Here is a 20,545-nt window from a genome sequence, read left to right as displayed (position 1 = left end):
CAGTATCCTGGTATTTAAAGCAAGTAACATCCGAACGGCTCTGGTGGAAGTGGGGATATTGGCCCTCGCTGCACCACCTAGCTGAATCTTGGCACCTATACGGATATGCAGAACCCAATTTTAAAGGCCACTGAACTCGAGTCCTTTCTAGCCCTTAAGTTCTATGATTTTAATACATGAAACAAATAGTTTATTTTCAGAAAGAATATCAAAGTAATAAAAATGGTCTTCATGTAGGGGTTGTAGAGGTTGTCTGATTACTTTAGAGTTCACGTATGAGTTCTGGATACTTTAGAGCTACAAACATGAGCTCAAACCCATGAGATCATATAGTCCAATCCACTTACTAAAGAGCTAAAGCAAACGAGTGTCCCAGGGAGATGAAATGATTTGCCTAAAATTATAGAACTTGGGTATCTTAACCCACTGCTATGTCTCACCCTCATTAGAGATCACCAATAAGACCTGCTCTGAAAAATACTGTCCTTGTCACCTCCTCCAGAAAGCACACACAAAGGCTGTCCTCAAATATCAAACTTCAGATTGAGTTTTTGATAACAAAATAATTTTCCGAGCATCTCCTATGGCTGGCTGCCTGTGCTGACCAGGGAAACCTACTGCCTGAAGTGAACCTCAGAGGTAGGACTGGCTAACAGCCAATGCAGGGAGGAGTCTTGGCATGAGCAGTCACCAAGCTCCAAATCACACATTTGGAGGACACCAGAAAATTATCTCAAACTGGCAAAAGGAAGTTACTTGGAAAAATAACACAAAAAAGAAATGTCCAATATTTGAAAGTGACAATATCCTGAATCCTTGTCAATTATACTCTTGGATCCAAAGGAAAGGATAAAGATGGTTTGATCTTAGGGACTGTTGGTAGAGGTTCATAATCATTTAATCCAAAATCCACTGGGCCAGACAGGTTTGGAAATCTAGAATTTTGGCATTTTAGAAAAGTAGTATGTTGCATACATAATGCCACTCTAATCAAAACATTAGTTTCACAGCAGAACCATTAAATAAAGGTTCTAGAACATAAATAGCTTCTCTTCACATGTTGTCAAGTTTTGCTGCCAAGTAAGTCATTATGAACTTTCAGCTTTCAGAGAATCCTGTAATTTGTAATTGTCGATAAGGGACTGTGAACCTCCACTGGTCGCTTAGAATAATCCAAACTCTATGGGTCATAATCTTTGGCAACAAAAGTATGTATCCATCTCATTACACACATTTTTATAATGTAGACTGTTTACTGGCAGAAATCAAGGAGAAGATACTAATTTTATCTGCAGGACCAAATTCTAATGAAGAACATCATATTAAACCCAGATCTTCCTCATGTTTGAGAGAGGCAATGAGGATCCCTTGCAATGGAGTTATGAATTTCAAGCTTTTCTATTCCTAATCTAGCTGCAACTGTCACAAGCCCCAGTGGCTACCACGAACATTTCTTTATAGAAGTTGAAATTAACAGGGATACAAGTTCAGATTAATGTGATATCCAACAATTCGGCTTAGGTTCAGAATTTTAGATGAAGAAATTGCTAAAGTATTAACATTTTTTAAGTTATTTGCCAAACATGCTAAATTATGTGAAAAACACCAAAATTTACTTAAGAAACTCCTTATAATATACAAATAATATACTTTTAAATATCAGGTACTAGGTAGATATACAGGTGTTCATTGTAAAATTCTCAAGTTTGCTCTATTGGCAAAGTTTCATAATAAAATGGGAAAAGGGAAGCATTACAAAGGAATGTACAGACTGTCAGTGTAAATTCACTCTTTTTAAAAAACATGAAATGAAGTTTAGGTCATTAGAACTCAAATGCCAAATAGGACTTACCTTCCATAGTAAAAACACTAAGAGAGCAAGCATCAAAATCCCAGCGAGTATGGCCACTAGGACGACCCACCAAGGCACTCCTGAGTACTGAGCTGTGGTCTTTGAGGGAAACACAGTCACACGAATCTACAGGGCATAAAGGAAAGCACCATTGTAAGGGGGGTGAGAATACCAGGAGTTTATAGTTCTAATTCTGCTTCCAGACACATTTTGAGCAACGCAGCCTTGGATGAATGAGATGCCTTTTTGATGTGAGATCTTTTCCCAGAACCTGGAAAATGCTGGACTGTGTTTTGACAAAGTTATTTTTTTGATAACTCATCTTTTAAAAACTTTTGTTTTGAATCAAATTGTATAACAAAGCATCCTTTTTTTCATCTCCAAGTTTCAACAATCATCAATGCACATCTTGTTTCATCCGTATAACCAGGTATCTTGTTGAGAACGATCACCTTCCCTTTTCGTTTTAAGGGCCATTTTATGTACAATTAGCCTATATTCCTTACTTGGACTTTAAAGATGTGAAATATAAAAATAAGGATGGAGTTGCATTGCTGATACCATTTTAACTTTTCCTTAGGATGTCTAAAGACCCTCAATGCACAACAGAATTTCCTGAAATGGCCTGGCGCGTGTTCTTCGACAGTGTATTTGGACCAAGTAGACCCCTTCAGAGGTGGTTTCGAGCTGTAAACAGCAGCTGATGAGAAGCCTAAGCTCTAGACATTTGACAGTTAGCAAATACCAATTAAACAGAAGTAGTGTTTATTCAGAAATCTAAAAAGTCGCTTCTGGCAGTTTGTAACAACTTGGTTCTGTGCGTTTAGGACTCTCTCAAGTGGATTTCCGTGGTGCCAGGAGACTGTTTTTCACAGCTTGTAAAAGACCTGGTGATCGCTAGGAGTACGACTCCTTGAACAGATGAGGGAGCTTCCAGTTTGAAGTTTCTGATGTTTCTGACTTAAGAAAATGTAAAGTGAAGGGTAAACAAAAAGTCCGAGTCTTTAAGTTCTGAGAAGCGTTTTCAGTCAAGTACTCTCTATTAGTATTGAACCCCGGATGCTTCCTAAAAATGCTTCCATGTCTGTCTACACTGTGCTTCGATTTAAAAAAAAAAAAAAAAAAGTCTTCACTAAAATACTTCCCTTTCTGCTTATACTAGAAAACAGCTCCTCAACCTCATCTGACTTCAGAATATACTTTAAAGCAAGAGAACTGCTTTTCTTGGAACATTTAAGAGCAAAGAAGTCAGTTTTCAGCCTGCTATACCAACTCTTAACACCTTTATCAGCTACTGTGTTTCCTGTTATGCTCTCAGTGAGGTTTCGCTCAAACTGCCAGCCAGCCCCCCTCCCGGGGGGTACCCCAAGGCTCACTTCCCCTCGCCTCCCTTCCCCCGACAGGCATACCAGCTTTAAGCTAGAAAAACCCTTTCTTGAGATTACTGGGGCTAACACAGGGGCATCCAGGAAGTGGGAAGAATGGTGAAAGACGAGGGATAAAATAGTGCACTCGATGTGACCAGTAAGCTTGCCTACTCTGAGCCAAAACAAAACAACTAATGAGCCTGTTCTATATCACTTAACTTTGCTTCCCTATCTCGCAGAGGGAAGCGTACAGTACGTCCTTGGGGGTAAGGTGAGAACCTGGAAGGGCCATCCTCATTTTCAAGAATAAGCTCTGATAAACCTGGAAGTGGAGAGTGGTCCATGGCAGGGGAATCAGCCTTATAATCAGATAGTGTACCAGAGCCTTTTAAATGGCTGATTAACAGAGGAAACCACTCCTATAAATGGCAGCAATCCAACAGTATGAGAGCTGAACAGGTAACTTTCTGATTTCGTGGGGGATGGCTGGGTTATAAGGTAATTAAAAGGGTTTTTTCCTTCCTTTTTAAAGCCAGGATTAGAATAAAAGCAAGAAGTTTTAATATGAAGACCAAAAGACAAGACTGAATTACCCCACTTCCTCTGCTTCTATCTCCAAAGAAAAATGATCTTCGGGCTGGAAAATGCAACAGATGAACCAAGATAAAGATAAAACTGAAACCCCCAATAAGTGAGGGAATAAAAAAGGAAAGCATCCTAACACGTGAATTAAGCTTAAATCTTTAGGCCCAGGAAAAGTACACTCTAAAATACTAAAGAAACCTGTATATAGGGCATCGGAGCTGTTGTCGCTCAGAAATCAGAGTCAAGAGAAGAGGTACCAGAAGACTAGAGGCAAGAAAACGTCTCTGTTTTCAAGACAAATGCACTCTAGATACAAGACATTAATCCATTCATGTATCTGCCAATTATTAAACCAAGGAGGATCACAGCAGAGATCCCAATTCCCATTAGCATGCCTGAGTTCTCCAAGCCCTAACATGTAATGCCCAAGATAAGCTCACTTTCATTTGTGACCCAGCCGCTAGACTGGGTACCAGCACCCCAGTTCCATCATCTTCCAGCCAACAAGAGCGCTTGATGAGGGCTTGTGAGCCCAACGTCGGGTCTCCCCTCCACATGCCCGCCAGTCCTATGACCCTGGGGGAGAGACAACCTTCCTTGGGTTGTTTTCTCCTCTGCATTTGAGATCTGGGGACTTAATGGGAAGCAAGTGTTACAGACTTAAGAACAGGAGCCCTGAAACCAGACCGGTTTACAGGTTTCAATTCAGGACCCCACTGGCATCCCCTGCTGTGCCTGCTTCCTTTTTTGGAAAATGAGTACATCTACCTTGTCATTCTGAGGTTTAGAGGACTACAGATAATTAATGCATTATAAATGTCTGTCCCTTCCCTCTAAGTTGTGTGTTCTTTTCCCAGCTTTCAAAACTCAGTGATTCTCCAGGTTACTGGTTACAAGTTTCAGAAAGCTATGGCTGTGCTTCCAGTCAGAGGGGCAGAAAAGGGCTTCTCAGGGAGGTTCTGTTCAGTTGATAGTCTCTTACGACGCCTTATTGGTAAGAGGCAGAAAGGTGGGCTGGACTAGCATGCAGAGATGATCTAAGGCCAGAGTGACCGGATGTCCTGGTGAGCCTGGGACAGTCCTGATTTATAACCCTTGTCCCAGCATCCTGCCCAGTTTAGCATCTGCCCCAAACATCTCTGGGTTTGGATGATAGATTTTAACAGCCAAGGATCACTGTATTCAGAAACCAGTGCTCAGGGAGGCTCACTGCACTTTCAGCTGGCTCAAAGGTCCGAAGCCAAAACTTCCATGGGCACATCAGTAGATCAGCTGGAGAATGGTAAGTCGGTCTTTTTCTCCATTCAGTCTCTTTTGCAAAACATTCTGGTCCATGACATGCAGGCATTGTATCTCAAGAGCATGACACAAGCCCCTGTGGGCTCCAGACCCCTACAAGGAACCCTCCCCAGTGTGCCCCCACAGCCACTGCGCCCCCAGTTCTGTTCAGTACTTTCCTCAGTTGCCTGGATGAGGACATAGAAGCTGTGCTTCTCGGCTTTGAGAAAGACAAAAGGGATAGAAAGCTAAGAGAGGGCAAATGATCAAGAGTCAGAATGACTTTGTGAACTGAAATGACAGACCACAAGCCAACCACCTAAAACATGAGGAGCTATTTAAAGACATGCATTTAGATTTTTAAAAATTGCTCAAGGATGGGCTATGGGAGCTATAGCTTAACACCACATCCTGCTGAAAACACTTGGAAGTTGCAGCAGAACAGAATCACAAAACCAGTAGCTGCTGGAAGTACAAACGCAATCTTCTGTGTACACCGGAAAACCAAGTTTTAGTCTGACTGATAGCAGCATGGGGCCACGGTGTTGGCAGGTAAAGGCCTCACGGTGAGCCGAGTGAGGCAGATCACACATCTGCGCCCTGCCCATCCAGGAGTCACACTGCCGGACCCGGGCCAGCCCAGGAAGGAGAGGGCCTGGCCTGATGGGTAACTGAAGAGCTGGAGGCTCTGCTCTGAACAGAATGAGAGACCTGTCCAAGGGGCATGCCAGTTTCCTTCAGTTACTCCAAAGGCTGCTACATGGCTAAGAGAAAGGACTTATTTTGGGCTTGTTCCAAGGGGCATAACCAGGGACCGATTTTGTAAGATTCAACTCTGGATTCATATATATGTAAAGAGATCTTTTCTAGTAACTACAGCTGGCCACACATGCCATGAGCTACTCCATAAAGTGGTGGTTACCATCACTGGGGACACTCCAGCAGTGGCTACAGCACTGGGGAGAGTTGATGACCTGGGGTTTCTATCGAGGTGGGAGGTGCACCCATTCTTTCCCAAATCTACCATGTGCACTGCAGAACTAGACGATCCTAGATGTACTCCTTTCTCCAGTGATTCTATTAAAATACAGCTTGGAGTGGCAGCCCCTTAGAGCATCATCAGACTTCTCCTTGATGGGGGTCACGGGGTTGTGAGGGGGAGGACTGCCAAGGTAGCATGTCCTCAGGCTGCGGGCGTGCGGTGGAGAAGGAGTGATCGGCTCTGAACTCTGGGAAGGCGGAACAACCTCTCACCTGAGTGCCGGCGTTTGGCAGCTTGATGTTCTCGGCGGCGGCAGCTATGTCAATGGAAGCCCGTGTGAGAATATCCAAGTAGTTCATTTTGGAATATTCCTGTTTGGAGACAAAGTTAGCAAATGCGTTTAGGAAATGAGAAAGGTCCTAAGAGATAGAAAATTGACTTCCAGGGGACAGCCTCAAGGCAGAGCCGAACCTCTAGAAACGTGCTATTCCATAACCTCGAGCGCAGAACGACAGAGGCTTTGCTGTCCAGCCCTCGCAGCGGGCAGCTTATGTTCACGCAGTTCACGTTCGTGCTGCAGTTCTGGGGAGAAAAGGGTGGTAGTTAAAATCCAACAGTAACGGGCATCCTGCCACTGTCTGCCCAATACTCAGGCTGTTGAGAAATACTTACAAGAGTCTGATATTTTCTTTCAGCAAATAAAGAAAATTTTCTGCTATCATCTATCTGTTTTTCAGCGATTTCCCGTTTCCTTCTTGAGTTGTGAGACTCCTGAAAAGAAATTATATCCAAAATAGTTCTAACTTAATGTAATGGTCACTACTGCATAGACCTCACGAGCACTCCCTTCCAAATGATGCCAAGTTCACATAATCAACAGTATTTCCCCATCTCCTGTTACCAAAGGCACAGAAACAATTTAAGTGTAAAATCCACAGATGTTCCAATCTCATTGCAAGTTTATTGATTCAGGTAGTTTATTCCCACTCTGACTTTAAAACTCAGGTGAAGAGAAAGCGGGCTTTGTTCTTCTGTCTCCTCACCAAACTGAGCATCCCGAGATCAGGCAGCATATCCCATCTGTATATCCCCAGCACCCAGTTCAGTAACTAACACGTGATAAAAAGTCAGCACATCTTGAATAAATGACACCGACGAACGGAAAAAAGCAAAAGAATGAGTATGTGACTCATTCAAAGCAGAGTCCTGAAAACTAACCCACGTAAGTAGTTTTAAGATAGCATTTTCCTTAAGATAGGATTAAGAGTGCGGGCGCCTGGGTGGCTCAGTCGTTAAGCATCTGCCTTCCGCTCAGGTCATGGTCCCAGGGTCCTGGGATCGAGCCCCGCCTCGGGCTCCCTACTCCGCGGGAAGCCTGCTTCTCCCTCTCCCACTCCCCCTGCTTGTGTTCTCTCTCTCTCTCTCTCTCTCTCTCTCTCTCTCTCGCTGTGTCTGTCAAATAAATAAAATCTTTAAAAAAGAAAAAAGATAGGATTAAGAGTCATGGACCATCTTGTTTTTCAAAGTTGATGAACAGAGGATCCTTCCATAAGCTGCCAACTGTGAACTCTGAGCATACTGTCACCTCAGAACTTAAAAGAAACAGAGCAGCTCCCTTACTGTGATCTACTGAAAGTCAGCCCTCAACACAAGCATTTAAAAAGAAGAAGAAAAGAAACAGACATGTGATAACAAAGCAGATCATCACACTGGAGCATAAGTAATAAACCAGGAATGTCAGTGTGCAGCACAGAGTGGTTATGAGTACAGGCTTTGAAAACAGGCAGAGCTGAGCTTGAATGCAGAATCTGCCTCTTAACTGCTAAGTGCTTAAAATGTTAATCTCTCTAAATCTCAATTTTCTCATCTGTGAAATGGTAGGGATAAGCAAAATACCTCAAAGGACTATGAAGAGAACGAAATGAGAAAAAGCAAAATGCTTAGCACAGTGCCTGAGACACAATCAACACTTGATAAATATTAACTACGAAAAAAAATAAGGGGCGCCTGGGTGAGATCAGGCGTCTGCCTTCGGCTCAGGTCATGGTCCCAGGGCCCTGGGATCGAGCCCCGCATTGGGCTCCCTGCTCAGCAGGAAGCCTGCTTCTCCCTCTCCCATTCCCCCTGCTTGTGTTCCCTCTCTCGATGTGTCGCTCTGTCAAATAAATAAAATCTTTTAAAAAAAATAAGAATGAGGGGCACCTGGGTGGCTCAGTGGGTTAAGCGCCTGCCTTCGGCTCAGGTCATGGTCCCAGGGTCCTGGGATCGAGCCCGCATGGGGCTCCCTGCTCAGTGGGGCATCTGCTTCCCCCTCTCCCTCCATGTGCTTGCTCTCTCAAATAAATAAATCTTTAAAAAAAATAAATTAAGAATGAAAGCTTTGAAGGTCTCTTGCTAAAGTGCCAGTATCTTCTGTAATGAGTTTGGTTATATTGGGAGTGAACATTGGCCCACCCCAGAAGCACATCCCAGTCCTCTTTATAGGTCATACTGGGGCCTAAAACTCCAGAAAACGTCATTTCCTTCAACAAGCACTGAATCACCCTGACTGATGTGCCATAATGGTAGCCAATCAGCAGAAATCCTCAGCCTGACTTGGTTACTCAACTATAAGAGAAAATGTGACACCAAAGAAGTCAGCACACCACCATGTCACTTTCCTCAGGAAAGTAAGGATTTTCCCCACAAAAGTTCGCTTCCCTTATGTACACTATGAAGAGAGAGGGTAAGTCAACATACCTTTAGGTTCAGGAAGTTTATTTCACTCCGTGGCTCACAGGCTATTTTTTCCAATCCTTTGGATTCTACTTTCACCAAATAAAGCAGCCATTTGCCATTGCTAATTTCTTTTGGCCACTGGATATTCAAGGTTGCTGTGCCAAGGTTTTTAAGAGGTTTACCCAAGTTAATTACCTGTTAGGAAATAATACGTATTATATCTCAGTGTAATTCTCTCAATATAAAATTAAGGAGCAGCTCCTGTGGGCAAGGGGTGGGGGAAGGAAATATCTGGCATAATCCTCCAATGAAAGTATAGGCTCCAAAAATGGACTACAGATAGACAGGGCCTCCACAATAGAGATGCATGCCTAGGAAAGGTAAAAGAGAAACGATTGCTCCTTCAACCCAGGAACTACTGTGTGCAAGAGAATCTGCAGCGTAGACACGCCACGCTCTCAACATGCTCTGGGAGGGTCACGGGGCTCTGTGAGTCGCTCTGTAGCCGGCCTGCCTGGCAGAGAAGTCTGGGCCACGGCAGTGCGCCAGCAGCCTGCTCCGGGGAAGCCCCACCTTATGCCAAAGTCAAGTTGCCCCTGTCTCCTACTACAAGGAGGCGCTTGGGGAGCAACTGAGAGCCTGAGTAAAACCGTTAATGACGTCCGTGAATCAGGAGTCCAAGCTGGAAACAGAGCAACTTCCTGCAGCAGAAGCCAAATGAGGAGTGAGGTGTGTGTGTGTGTGTGTGTGTGTGTGTGTGTGTGTGTGTGTGTCAGGACTGCCGTGTGTGTGTGTGTGTGTGTGTGTGTCAGGACTGCCGTGGGCCCCAGAGACACCTCTTGTGTGTGTGTGTGTGTGTGTCAGGACTGCTGTGTGTGTGTGTGTGTGTGTGTGTGTGTGTGTGTGTGTGTGTGTGTGTGTGTGTGTGTGTGTGTCAGGACTGCCGTGGGCCCCAGAGACACCTCTTGTGTGTGTGTGTGTGTGTGTCAGGACTGCTGTGTGTGTGTGTGTGTGTGTGTGTGTGTGTGTGTGTGTGTGTGTGTGTGTGTGTGTGTGTCAGGACTGCCGTGGGCCCCAGAGACACCTCTTGGGAGCCACACCTGCACAGGCATCCTCACTGCTGCCACCACTCCCTGTTACAGCTGTGTCTGCAATGCTGAGACACACAGAGCAGAACTCAGCCCCTCACCCTGCTGGAGTCAGGGGTGGGCACCTTCTTGCCATCTCAGACTTTCGCCTCCACCATGGCCACTGTGCTGTCTTGGCATGTTTGAGCCATGCAGATCCAAACCCACAGATGAGTTATGAGCCACCTCTGCACCATGCACTTATGTTCACCCAACTGGACTGAGAGTCACTGTGATTCTTGCTTAGAAATGCTTCAGAGCAAGCATGAGTGTTCTCACGGGCACTGGGCTTGTAAAACGTGAGGCAACATTAACCACACGCGCTATGAGAGAGGACCTCACAGTGGAAGAAAAAAATCCTAACAGATTCTAAAGCCAGGTATCAATTACTTTGAGATTTGTGTTACAGACAGACTCGGGGCGGGGGGGATTCCTCTGTCTCTGCACCACTTATACATGAAAACTCTCTAATAAGAAAATGACCAAACTGAACTGGATTTTGAACAAAGTCCATGATTCGAGTGACAGTTGTGTTCTCCGTTCTGGAGGACAGAATTTTTATGGTAAGCCAGTATGTGCTTTAAACGTTGGTGAACTCACTTTTAACTGAGGATTTATCATGCTTATTAATATTTATTAATGTTGATATTACATATTAAAGTTACATATTCACATTTACTAAAATTATATTACATATATTACCATATATAGTATATGTTCGTTTTTGGTATATATAAAAGAACAACCGCTGCAACTCACCCTGAACTCATACTCTATTAAACTTCCCACCTCATCTTCAGATTTCATAGCTTGCTCACCAACAACTGTACCTCCAAAATACACCTGGGAAGGTTTAGCAACTCTGTTAAATTAAAAAACACCAGTTTTAGCGAGGATTGTAAATGGTTCTTTTAAACACTGATTTGTTATGCTAAACACAAACACTTACCCAGAGACTGATAAAAGCAGTTCAATAACCACTTTTGCTGTAGCTGTAATTGAAGCCAAATTATCTTGATTGCTTGTTCTGAAAAATGAAAAGGAAACAATAGGGTTTCATTTTAACAGTCTGTTTTCTCATTACAATTACACTTCTTTCATGAGTCAGAGCAGAGCCAATTCATTGACTGGCTGTGTTTTCATGAAATAATTCTGAATGGAAAGGTTGAAGTAAGTCTTACGTTTCCAACTTCAGATTAATATCCAGATCTGTGGTGTCAAAGGTGACCTCAGTTGTACTTAAAATCAAATAAAAAGTCACCTGCAAAATAGAAACAGACGTTAATACAGACCAAGCACGTCGACCCTGTAATGGCATGAAACGGCACGATGCAGTAGGTGAAGGCATCACCTACACTGGAATTTCTTTTGAAAGGATTTCCAAGCTCACAGTCCGCTTGCGAGCCGTTCTGATTGGCAACACAACTCAGCTGTTTCTCCTGTAACAGAAAAAAACGAGATCACCAGCCGCTCAGGGCCACCCAGGGCTGGGCGTTTGCCCCCAGCTGCTGTGAGACCACTTACAGGGAAAGCCCGCAGTTCTCTGTACGCCGAGTAAGTCAGAGTGTCGGGAAAAGTTGCCACGAGCTTCGCTTCATGAGCGTCATCTCCGTCTTTCGCGGGGTCCCTTGGATCCGAAGGGCTGTTGGTCACTGTTATTTCTAAAGCAATGTCCTTCTGGTCTTTTAGAACTAGTTCTGGTACACCTTTCTGACTATAACACACATACACATATATACATACACACACACACACACACACCAAAACAAAACAAAAATGACAAAGAGCTCAGTACGTTTTCAGTAACCCACTACAAAGCCAGTCATTTTTGCTTGGAAGACAGAGCGATTCTTACACTGGTAAGTAAGAAAACTTGTCTTGATTTCCTTCTCGGGTACAAAATTTATATTCTAGTTTAAGGTTGCTGTTACATACATTGTCGTCTCCACATCCCTCTTTTAAGAAGTGCACCTGGAGGAAAACAAAACCATTGCTGATTTGGGGTTTTTTTTAATTTTTATTTTTTTAATTTACATTCAATTAACATATAATGTACTATTGGTTTCAGTGGTAGAGGTCAGTGATTCATCAGTCCTATGTAACATCCAGTGCTGATCACATCTCGCGCCCTCCTTAAGGTCTGATGGACCTTACCCCATCACCCCCTCCTCCCCCTCCAGCAACCCTCAGTTTGTTTCCTAAGATTAAGTGTCTTAGGGTTTGTCTCCCTCTCTGGTGAAAACAAAACCACTGTAATTCATGCCATTCGGGACCGCAACAGTGACTGGCTGTTTCCATACAGCCTTTCCCTGTGCAACAGCTACCACAGCAGAAGCTTCAAACGTGCTCTGCCCCGCATTCAGTGCCTTTAACGGAACCGTCCTGAACAGAGCTGTGCTGTAAGAACACTCTGGCCAGGCCACTGAGGTGTAGTCAAGAGCGTGAGCCCTGCAGCCACACAGGTCCACCTTCCAAACCTCGCTCTGCTACACACTTAGCCGTGGGGCTTTGGGCAAGTCACTTAACCTTTCAGAGTCCAAGTGTCACCACTGGTGATATGGGGATGCCACCAGCTGACTTCATAGGGATACTGTAAGAAGTACCAATAATAGTGATGATGCTCTGTCAGGGAGCCATCAGAACCAAGAGCCACAGAGTGGACGCTCCAGCACCAACTGGATTTTGACAGCAGGTGCACCAATACCAGATCAGGATGCCACAGGTCCCCAGCCTATTCTCATGTCTCAGCCACGCTGAACCCTAGCAAATAGGCCCCACCTCATAGGAGGCACAGAACAAGCCATATAATATGAATTGTCTTCCTAAGATTACATGGGCTACATTAGCCACTAAATGACTATTTCATGGCTAAGGAACTTTATATTCCTTGATTCAACATTCAGACTAACAAGTTTATTTTCTACATTTTAATGTTCTCAGTGGTAAAATGCAGTGTATTTTTCTTTCTAACAAATGGCCATAGGAGAAACTTGATGTGAGAATGAGTTCTGCCAATTATACTCTCAGTAAGTCTCAGTAAGGCCAAAAATTATTAAGAACAATACTCTCTGGCTCCAAATTGTATTCCATATATTCCTATATTTGTTGTCAATTTGGGAAACAAATCTCAAACAAACTTGGCATATATTAAAAAGCCTATTTGTAATACAAAGGAATGGACTTTAAAAAAGCAAATCACTAGTCCTCCTGCCTTCAAAGACATATGATGTAGCATAATAGTATGGCGGAAGCTTTGGCAATACAAAAGTCAGGAAGACTTACATCTCTGTGAACTGTCTTGGGTTCGTTTGAATTCAGAATGGGAAGAACCTCCGGAAGTGAGTTCACTCTCCTCCGCGTGTTTGGCTCTTGGATCTCTACTGAAGCAGTTATGGGAATGGGACGCAGTTTATCTCGGATATTTTCCTGAAAAGTATGCAGAGTGAAGCATGGTATCAATGCTACTGGGGAGCTCCAAACAATGCTTTCTTTTGTCCTGAATAAGAGGTTGCTGGTGTAAGGTTCAGAGATCCACCTATGCCACCATAAAACCCAGCTGCTGTTCCCTCTACCAACCAACCTGACTGGTGGCGGGCCTCACCTGGAGCCAGAGGGTCTCCTCTATGCACTCCTTCTGCTTCTGCCTGGTCAGAGTTAGCTCTTTAGTATACTTGGCCTCAGACCCTTGGTTTCGAAAGTGAACTCTTGATGACAGCCCAGATTTCCTTCTCTCCTTTTCAGCCTCGAGTGTGCCCAAAATGGCTAGATAAAATAAACAAAATCCTATGAACTTTGAGGATATCCATGCACAGTTCAGCTGTAAGGACAGTGAGTTCCCTTTTACGTTATTCTGATTCCTTGTAGATTACTTTTCCCACTGCCCTTGTTACTGTTCACATTTCCTGGGAATGTACATTTTGACTGATTTATGGCATTTCAGGTCAAGCTGTCCTTTCCTGCCCACTGCTGTTAAGAGTTTGTGAAGTTAAATTTCCACTGGGCCACCTGGGGGAGCTCGAGAATCAGTTAGAAGCTCTGAGCAGCATCCAGGGATTTCTGGCTAAACTTCAGGAACTCTGAGCACTAAAGATAACGGGGAACCCAGCACTCCCAAAAGGCCTGCACTGACTCCCATTCAGTAGTCTGTTGCTTACGTGGCCCCATCCAGCAGCAGCTTCTCCTCAGGTCTGTTGGGCATTCAGAACCTCAAGCCCCAGCCAGACCTACTTAATCAGAATCTGCATTTGAACATGACCATCAGGTGGTTCTTAGACACATTAAAGTTTAAGAAGCACTGATAAAGGATAGTTGTCTAAAATGGGAATAATACATATTAGAGATAGAGAAGTCTTTTGACAACAGGAAGAGACTTTTCATTTAAGAGAAATGAAAGGTAAAACACATTCCTTTTAGAGTCTAGAGGGCCCATTTGCCAGCTACTGTATCTCCCACACCAAAGTTTCCAACCTCCAAAGGCCTAGAAGGCACATCCTGTTCTTGATTACCTCTACTAATGGTGCTCAGAGGCAAGCCAGGATTTGGATGATCAAAATCTCATTTCTCGACTTCAGAATGCATTCTTTGCTGGTTTGCTGGATGTAGTTACTATGTTTCTTTATGGGATATTTAAATTACTCACATTCATTCATTACTAACCATGAGAAGGGGAAGCAAACCAAAGTGTGTATAGGGCCAGAGAAGGCAGCCTTGAGGAAAAAAATCTCCAGAAAACACAGAAAATGAACCACCCATGTTCTAATATGCATGTTGGAGTTGCGAAGAGGCCTCAAAGAGCATCTACTTTAATACCCTCCTCTTGAAGAAATGGAGGCCCACAGAGTAGGTGACTGGCCCAGGATCATACAGTGAGGGGCAGAGGCGGCGTCAGCTTCGAAGTCTCTGTCACAAATACACAAGACAACTGCTTTATAAAGCCTCTTAGATGTCCAGGTTTCCACTTCCTCCAGGCCTCTGCATGAGTCGCTCTCTTCCTCTGCCATGTGGACCCCGGCCCTCTCCACCTCCCCCTGGCTGCCTAACTCTGCTCCTCCTTCGGATATCAGTGTGGACATCACTTCCTCCGCGGGGACGTTCCTGATCTCTCCTGGGGGATCGGATGGTATTCCATTTCCCCACTCACTACCCTTGGCCACTTCGCTGTGACTGCTCCACTGCAAAGGCGTGGACGGGGACCACATCAGTCTGCCCGCCACTGTGTTCCCCGGCAACGGGACAACACCTGATGTAAGTATGATTTTAGAACTGAACGGAAGTGGGAGTGACCGGCACCACATCAACACACACACACACACCGGTGCACACAGAGACACGCACACAAACAATACGATGTTATTCTTATGCCAAAACAACAGCTACTGATACATGCAAGACCAAAATTTAGAGACACTGACAGTTTCAATAGTAATTTCTGCCAAATGGAATGTGCCTCCATTTTTGCCTTGTAGCCTTGACATCATCCATTTATCAATGACCTGTTAACTTCACAACGAACCAGATGAAGGCTCACATGCTGAGTGCCCCTCACGGCAAAAGCAGGGGGAGGGTGTGGGTGCATTAAAACCGTTTATCTACCAAGCCCACTCTAACCTTCCCTAACCCTCCAGACAGTTCACATCATCTTAAAATCCTTGCAGGCCACCTTTGCTGACCTTTTGAGGGGCAAGCCAAGTAGAATACTCATTAAGGCTCAATTATAAATATCTGCATGTATGGAACACCACATCTGAGGACCCCCGAGTTAAAACAGCCTCATCAAACAATAAGCTCACATTCTCAGAGACTGGGAATGGATTTTAGATGGATTCACTTATGCAGCTTGGTGGAAGTTCTATTTGGTTTAGAATTTCCCAGTACTGTGGAATTACAGGCAAGGAAAAACAGGGTCCCTCTAAACGTCTTCAGAGAAGAAAGTTCTATCCATGATAGGCCATCAGTAAACACTCAGCTAACAGAGTCGTAAATAAACACTTCGTTAATGGCACAGTTACTGAACATGAAATTAACACACAGGGCATCAAATGCTGCATTAAAGCTAGAACAAAGTTTGTAATTTTATGAAAATGATTGGCGTGAGAGAAGACAAGGACAGCTCTGGTGAGGCTTCACATCTACAGTCAGAGTGGTGTGGGAAAATGACAGACTCAAAGAATAAAAACGTTTCCCCATTTCCTCTCCTCATCTAATCAAAGAATCACAATTTCTCCTTGTCTCTCTAGTCTACTCCAAACACAATGGTGAAACGCCTGTTATCCAAACAGGCAAGTGTAACGTATCGCGTTTGGGTAGAAATAACACAAACAATACTAAGTGTGTGAGAAATCCTAGAAGACATTTTCTCCTCCATGAAAGCCATGCCAGGAATCGTTTCCAACACTCAAAGAAATACCAGCCACATCAAAAGGCAAAGTGAAAGGCCACCAGCGCCCTGTGCACAAACCATCATACAGCAACACCAAGCACGCGTCCCAACAAGGTCGGGAGATCCCTGGGAGAGAGGCTGCAGCAGGAGACAGCCCAGCAGAGGGGCCAAAAAAGCTGAGGGAGGCAAAGGAACTGCCTGAGGATGGCTTAAAATATGGAAAGGAAGCGGGCCTATGACAAGGTGAACCGCAGGAAGACAGACATATTTGCCAAATTCTGGGATATTAAAAGGGTATCTTTTCAATAAAGAAAACCGAATAATACTTTATGTAACCAGAAGGAAACTTAAGAAAACTCATTACCTCAAGGTAAAGTAAAAACTGCAAACCACCCTATCCCTCAAGAAGGCTTCCCGTGGTGGCATGCTACGCCATCATACGCGGCCGCCGGGACCATCGCCTGACCCAGGATGGGGATCACCCTCACTCTTTGTACTTGCTCTTTGGGGAAAAGCTTTTCTTTAAATTCCCATGTCCCAGGGCACCCGGGTGGCTCAGTCGGTTAAGCGTCTGCCTTCGGCTCAGGTCGTGATCCCAGGGTCCTGGGATCAAGTTCCACATCGGGCTCCCTGCTCGGCAGGGAGCCTGCTTCTCCCTCTCCCTCTGCCTGCCACTCTGCCTACTTGTGCTCTCTGTCAAATAAATAAATAAAATCTTAAAAAAATTTCCCATGTCCCCATCTTCAGCCTGGAGCTGGAGCAGGGGGCTCACACCTGAAAACATATGGCTGTTACTAACACCTACCACAGAAGGCTCTGGTGATCATCACCACTGTTAGAGTGTCATTAGCCTTGTCTAAACCTGCGACAAAATAGTCTGTTTGGATTATAAAGAAAGAAGGCCGCATAATACCTTATAAATGATAGATGGCCTTAGCCACAGTATCTCCTTTGCTTTCCACCACAATCCTATGTAGGAATTCCTATTAGAGGTATTTTTATTACTGATAGGGAAATGAAAACTCAAATGTTGAGACTCGTGCCATGCTGCGGGGTGAGCCAGCCTCGGAGCTGCAACCCAGAGCAGAGCCCAGGGCTCTGCATTCTCAAGACCAGCTTTCCAGTCCCCGAGGAGCCTGCTTGCAGGGGCACGGCGTGGGTGTTCTGGGCCGGGGAGGCCTCTGGGAGGGGGCCATGCAGTGAGGAGAGACTAAGCCAGCAACTCTGCGTGATACTCAGGCTCCGGTACTCACTCTCCAAAACTACCGCCCACCACCTCGCAACCGCAAAACCAATTTTCCAAGTTGCTCTTCAAAGGCAGAAATGGAGGAAACGGTTGTGGTAGCAAATGAGTACTTTTCCGAGGCCTGCTGTCCTAAACCATCTGCTCTGGAAAATTCAAATGAGGACCAAATGGAGAGTTATCCCCTCCTGTGCTTTGCCCTCCTGATTAAAGAGAAGACAACAGATCCACTGAATTCCTTATGCAAGAATTTATGAACCCAGGTTGGCCACTGCAGTTTTATTTTTCTACTACTTATGCATTACTTTCAACCTGGCAGACAGAACATACATAATTTTTAAAGGTACTGGGTACTTACTTATCGAAGGATTGTAACCTGTGGGTTTGGCAGTATATTCAAAACAGGCCTTCACCTTGAGGCTGTACAAAATCAAACACATATTCCTTAAAAGATGCACTGCTGTAGTAGGAAAAAAAAAACAACCACCTCATGGTCCCCAGGTCTCAAATCCCCCCACTGCCCACGGAGGAGCAACATGTGGTATGTTCACTGGACAGATTCCTTGTCCCCTTACTGTTGCCTGCAGCTCCTCAGAGCGACAGGGCCACCCTACAGCAGGGCTATGAGAGCTCTCACCATATCCCGCTGGGCGCCCCACAGAATGTTTTCTGGCGGAGATCAATCGTGCTTGGTGTCACGGTGACCGTTTTCTGAATATTAATCACAGGCCGGGACCTGAAAACAAAGGAGTAAAACACAGGCTCAGCCTTCTGCTACCTTCAGTGTGAAATGAATCCACATGCGATCAGCTGCCTACTGTATCTTAAAAACCACAGGGGGGGAAATGTTCCCCCACTGCTAAAGAAAAGAACGGTTAGCGGATACCATTTAAAACCCGATTATACAAATTTTACCCAAACATTTTAAATATAACATTTATTTCTAATTATCAAGTGTTTTGTCATCTTACCAGAAGTTTTTAAACGGAAAGGAACATGGGCAATTTGCAAAAGTTCTAGAGTTTTCAGGCAAATATTATGGCTCCATCCCCACCCAAACCCCCAAGTGGCCTGGTATGTCCTTCCAGACACCGCTCAGTGCTGCTTTTTCCCACTGACATTTCAGTGGCCTTCTCCTGCCTCTCCACAGATCTAATTCCCTCTCAGGCTGGTGGTTCTGCTCTGCACCCATGCAACAGCATGGATTCAACCAGTCCCTAACAGGTAGACTCTTATGCTGTTTTTAGGCTGGCAGCTCTGACAAACCTCCTTGGACATGTTTCTAGGCACGCATGTGAATTCCCCTGTAGGATAAACTCCTAGCAGAACTTCGGAGTTGAAGAACATGTCCATGTTTAATTAGGAGTAATCTTGCAAAAATACCTTCCAAAAAGGTTAAAAACCCACATACACCTACTACCAGAGACGGTCACTATCAGGGTTTCTACATACACGTGAATTTTAGGAATACAGGCAAACCTGAGCTGACAGGGCTCCATCCTACAAACATTTGCCCTTCCTTGGAACCTCCTGCCAGCAGAAGGGACTACAACTTTTCCACCCCCACGGGATCTCCGTTAGCAAATGCTTCATGCCCTCCGCCTTTCCCATCTCTGCTCTGCCTAACCCCAACCTCGCAAACACACGCAAGCAGCTGGAATCCCATACCTTTGGCCCTTTTCACCATACAAAAACATCTCTGCTCTCCCTTCCAGCTTTTCCCCTACCTCCCACAGCCAAAGGGGTCCCCACCAGCCTCTGTCCTGACCTCCGCCACAAGTACAACAAATCCAAGGATATGGTGCAAGTGAGATGGGGAGAGGGGCCCCTCTCATCCGTGTCACTCCCCAACCAAAACTCAGAATGGGTTCCATGGTTTCATTACCACATGGATCCAGTTAGACTGACTTTAGTGGGCTTCTGGTAACCCAGCCATCCTGGGGAAGATAGGAAAATGCATTTGAAATCCCAGATAGCGAGCTGGAACTTCTGGAATAAGTCGAGAGGCTAGAGAAGACACGGGTACGTTCATGGGCAAGGTGTGAGCCTGTAGAAGGACAAATGCTGCCCACATTCCTGTTTCTACATTTCCTTCTATCTCAATTGTTTACCTTTCTATTGTTATTTTAGACAGCTGCTAGTTTCTAAGATAGTAACCAGATACATTCCTAATTAAAATTTTGAGAGCATATTTAAGAGGCAAAAATCCACACAAATATCTTAAAACCAATTGCTAGAGATGCAAGAATGTTTTATATATCATAGTATTAAGGCCTTAATGTGACATAGATATCAGAAGGAAATAACACACACTTCTGCCTAAAACATTTTTATTTAAAATCCTTTTAAGTTTGTTTTTTTAGTAATCTCTACAACCCATCCCAGGACTCAAACTCAAAACCCTGAGATCAAGAGTCACATGCTCTTCCAACCGAGCAAGCCAGGCACCACTTATTTCTGCTTTTTAAAACATAACAACAAATACAATTTTGAGTGCACAGTACCTTATGAATCAGGAAAAATGTGCCTTAACACATAAAGCAAATCTTACTGGTTCAGCTACCTCTTGTTTGATTGGCATGTATTTATGAACTACCTTGAAGTACTAATATGATTTAGTGGGAAAAATGCCTGGACGTTGGGATCCTGTGCTCCCAGGATCCAGCCTTCAAAGCTTAAGCAGTCCTGGGCCTCCCTTTCCTCATTTATAAAATGAGGGAATTGGGTTCTCCTTTTTTTAATGAAAGGATTTTAAAATTTACTTTTGTGCTGTCTCTGAGGAAAGAAGGAACAAGTTCACAGGGTTTATACTCAACGTACTTATTGGGACAGGAAAATAATATTTTAATATATACCAGCTATATTTAGAAGCAAACATTTAACTCACTAAAAACAGGTTATGTGCTGAGAAAACATGGTAATCAAATTTTGGTACAGGAAGTCAAGTCTTCTTGATAACTGAGGGCTATACCTCAATTAGAAGTGCAAACTGCACTTTGATGAATGTTCTATAT

The 20,545-nt window shown here is 44.3% G+C and overlaps 1 protein-coding gene across 3 annotated transcripts in view; it reads right to left on the bottom strand.

Annotated features, from left to right (window-relative positions):
• ITGA6 (integrin subunit alpha 6) overlaps positions 1-20,545 on the bottom strand; it is a 77,238-nt gene that overhangs the window by 7,851 nt on the left and 48,842 nt on the right. For all 3 annotated transcript variants that reach the window (XM_027588353.2, XM_027588355.2, XM_027588354.2), the window contains 15 exons: positions 18,169-18,267; positions 17,890-17,951; positions 13,511-13,671; positions 13,192-13,335; positions 11,765-11,880; positions 11,434-11,623; positions 11,265-11,348; positions 11,091-11,170; positions 10,859-10,936; positions 10,669-10,771; positions 8,804-8,977; positions 6,737-6,835; positions 6,536-6,646; positions 6,337-6,435; positions 1,853-1,978 (listed from right to left, as the gene is read on the bottom strand). In XM_027588353.2, the coding sequence (XP_027444154.1) occupies positions 1,853-1,978; positions 6,337-6,435; positions 6,536-6,646; positions 6,737-6,835; positions 8,804-8,977; positions 10,669-10,771; positions 10,859-10,936; positions 11,091-11,170; positions 11,265-11,348; positions 11,434-11,623; positions 11,765-11,880; positions 13,192-13,335; positions 13,511-13,671; positions 17,890-17,951; positions 18,169-18,267 (1,726 nt within the window). The remainder of the gene's footprint in view (positions 1-1,852; positions 1,979-6,336; positions 6,436-6,535; positions 6,647-6,736; positions 6,836-8,803; positions 8,978-10,668; positions 10,772-10,858; positions 10,937-11,090; positions 11,171-11,264; positions 11,349-11,433; positions 11,624-11,764; positions 11,881-13,191; positions 13,336-13,510; positions 13,672-17,889; positions 17,952-18,168; positions 18,268-20,545) is intronic.

The sequence above is a fragment of the Zalophus californianus genome, chromosome 3 (genome assembly GCF_009762305.2).
Source record: "Zalophus californianus isolate mZalCal1 chromosome 3, mZalCal1.pri.v2, whole genome shotgun sequence".
Taxonomy (NCBI): domain Eukaryota; kingdom Metazoa; phylum Chordata; class Mammalia; order Carnivora; family Otariidae; genus Zalophus; species Zalophus californianus.
Note: the sequence above shows the minus strand (reverse complement) of the source record. Positions and strands in the feature narration are given on the sequence as shown.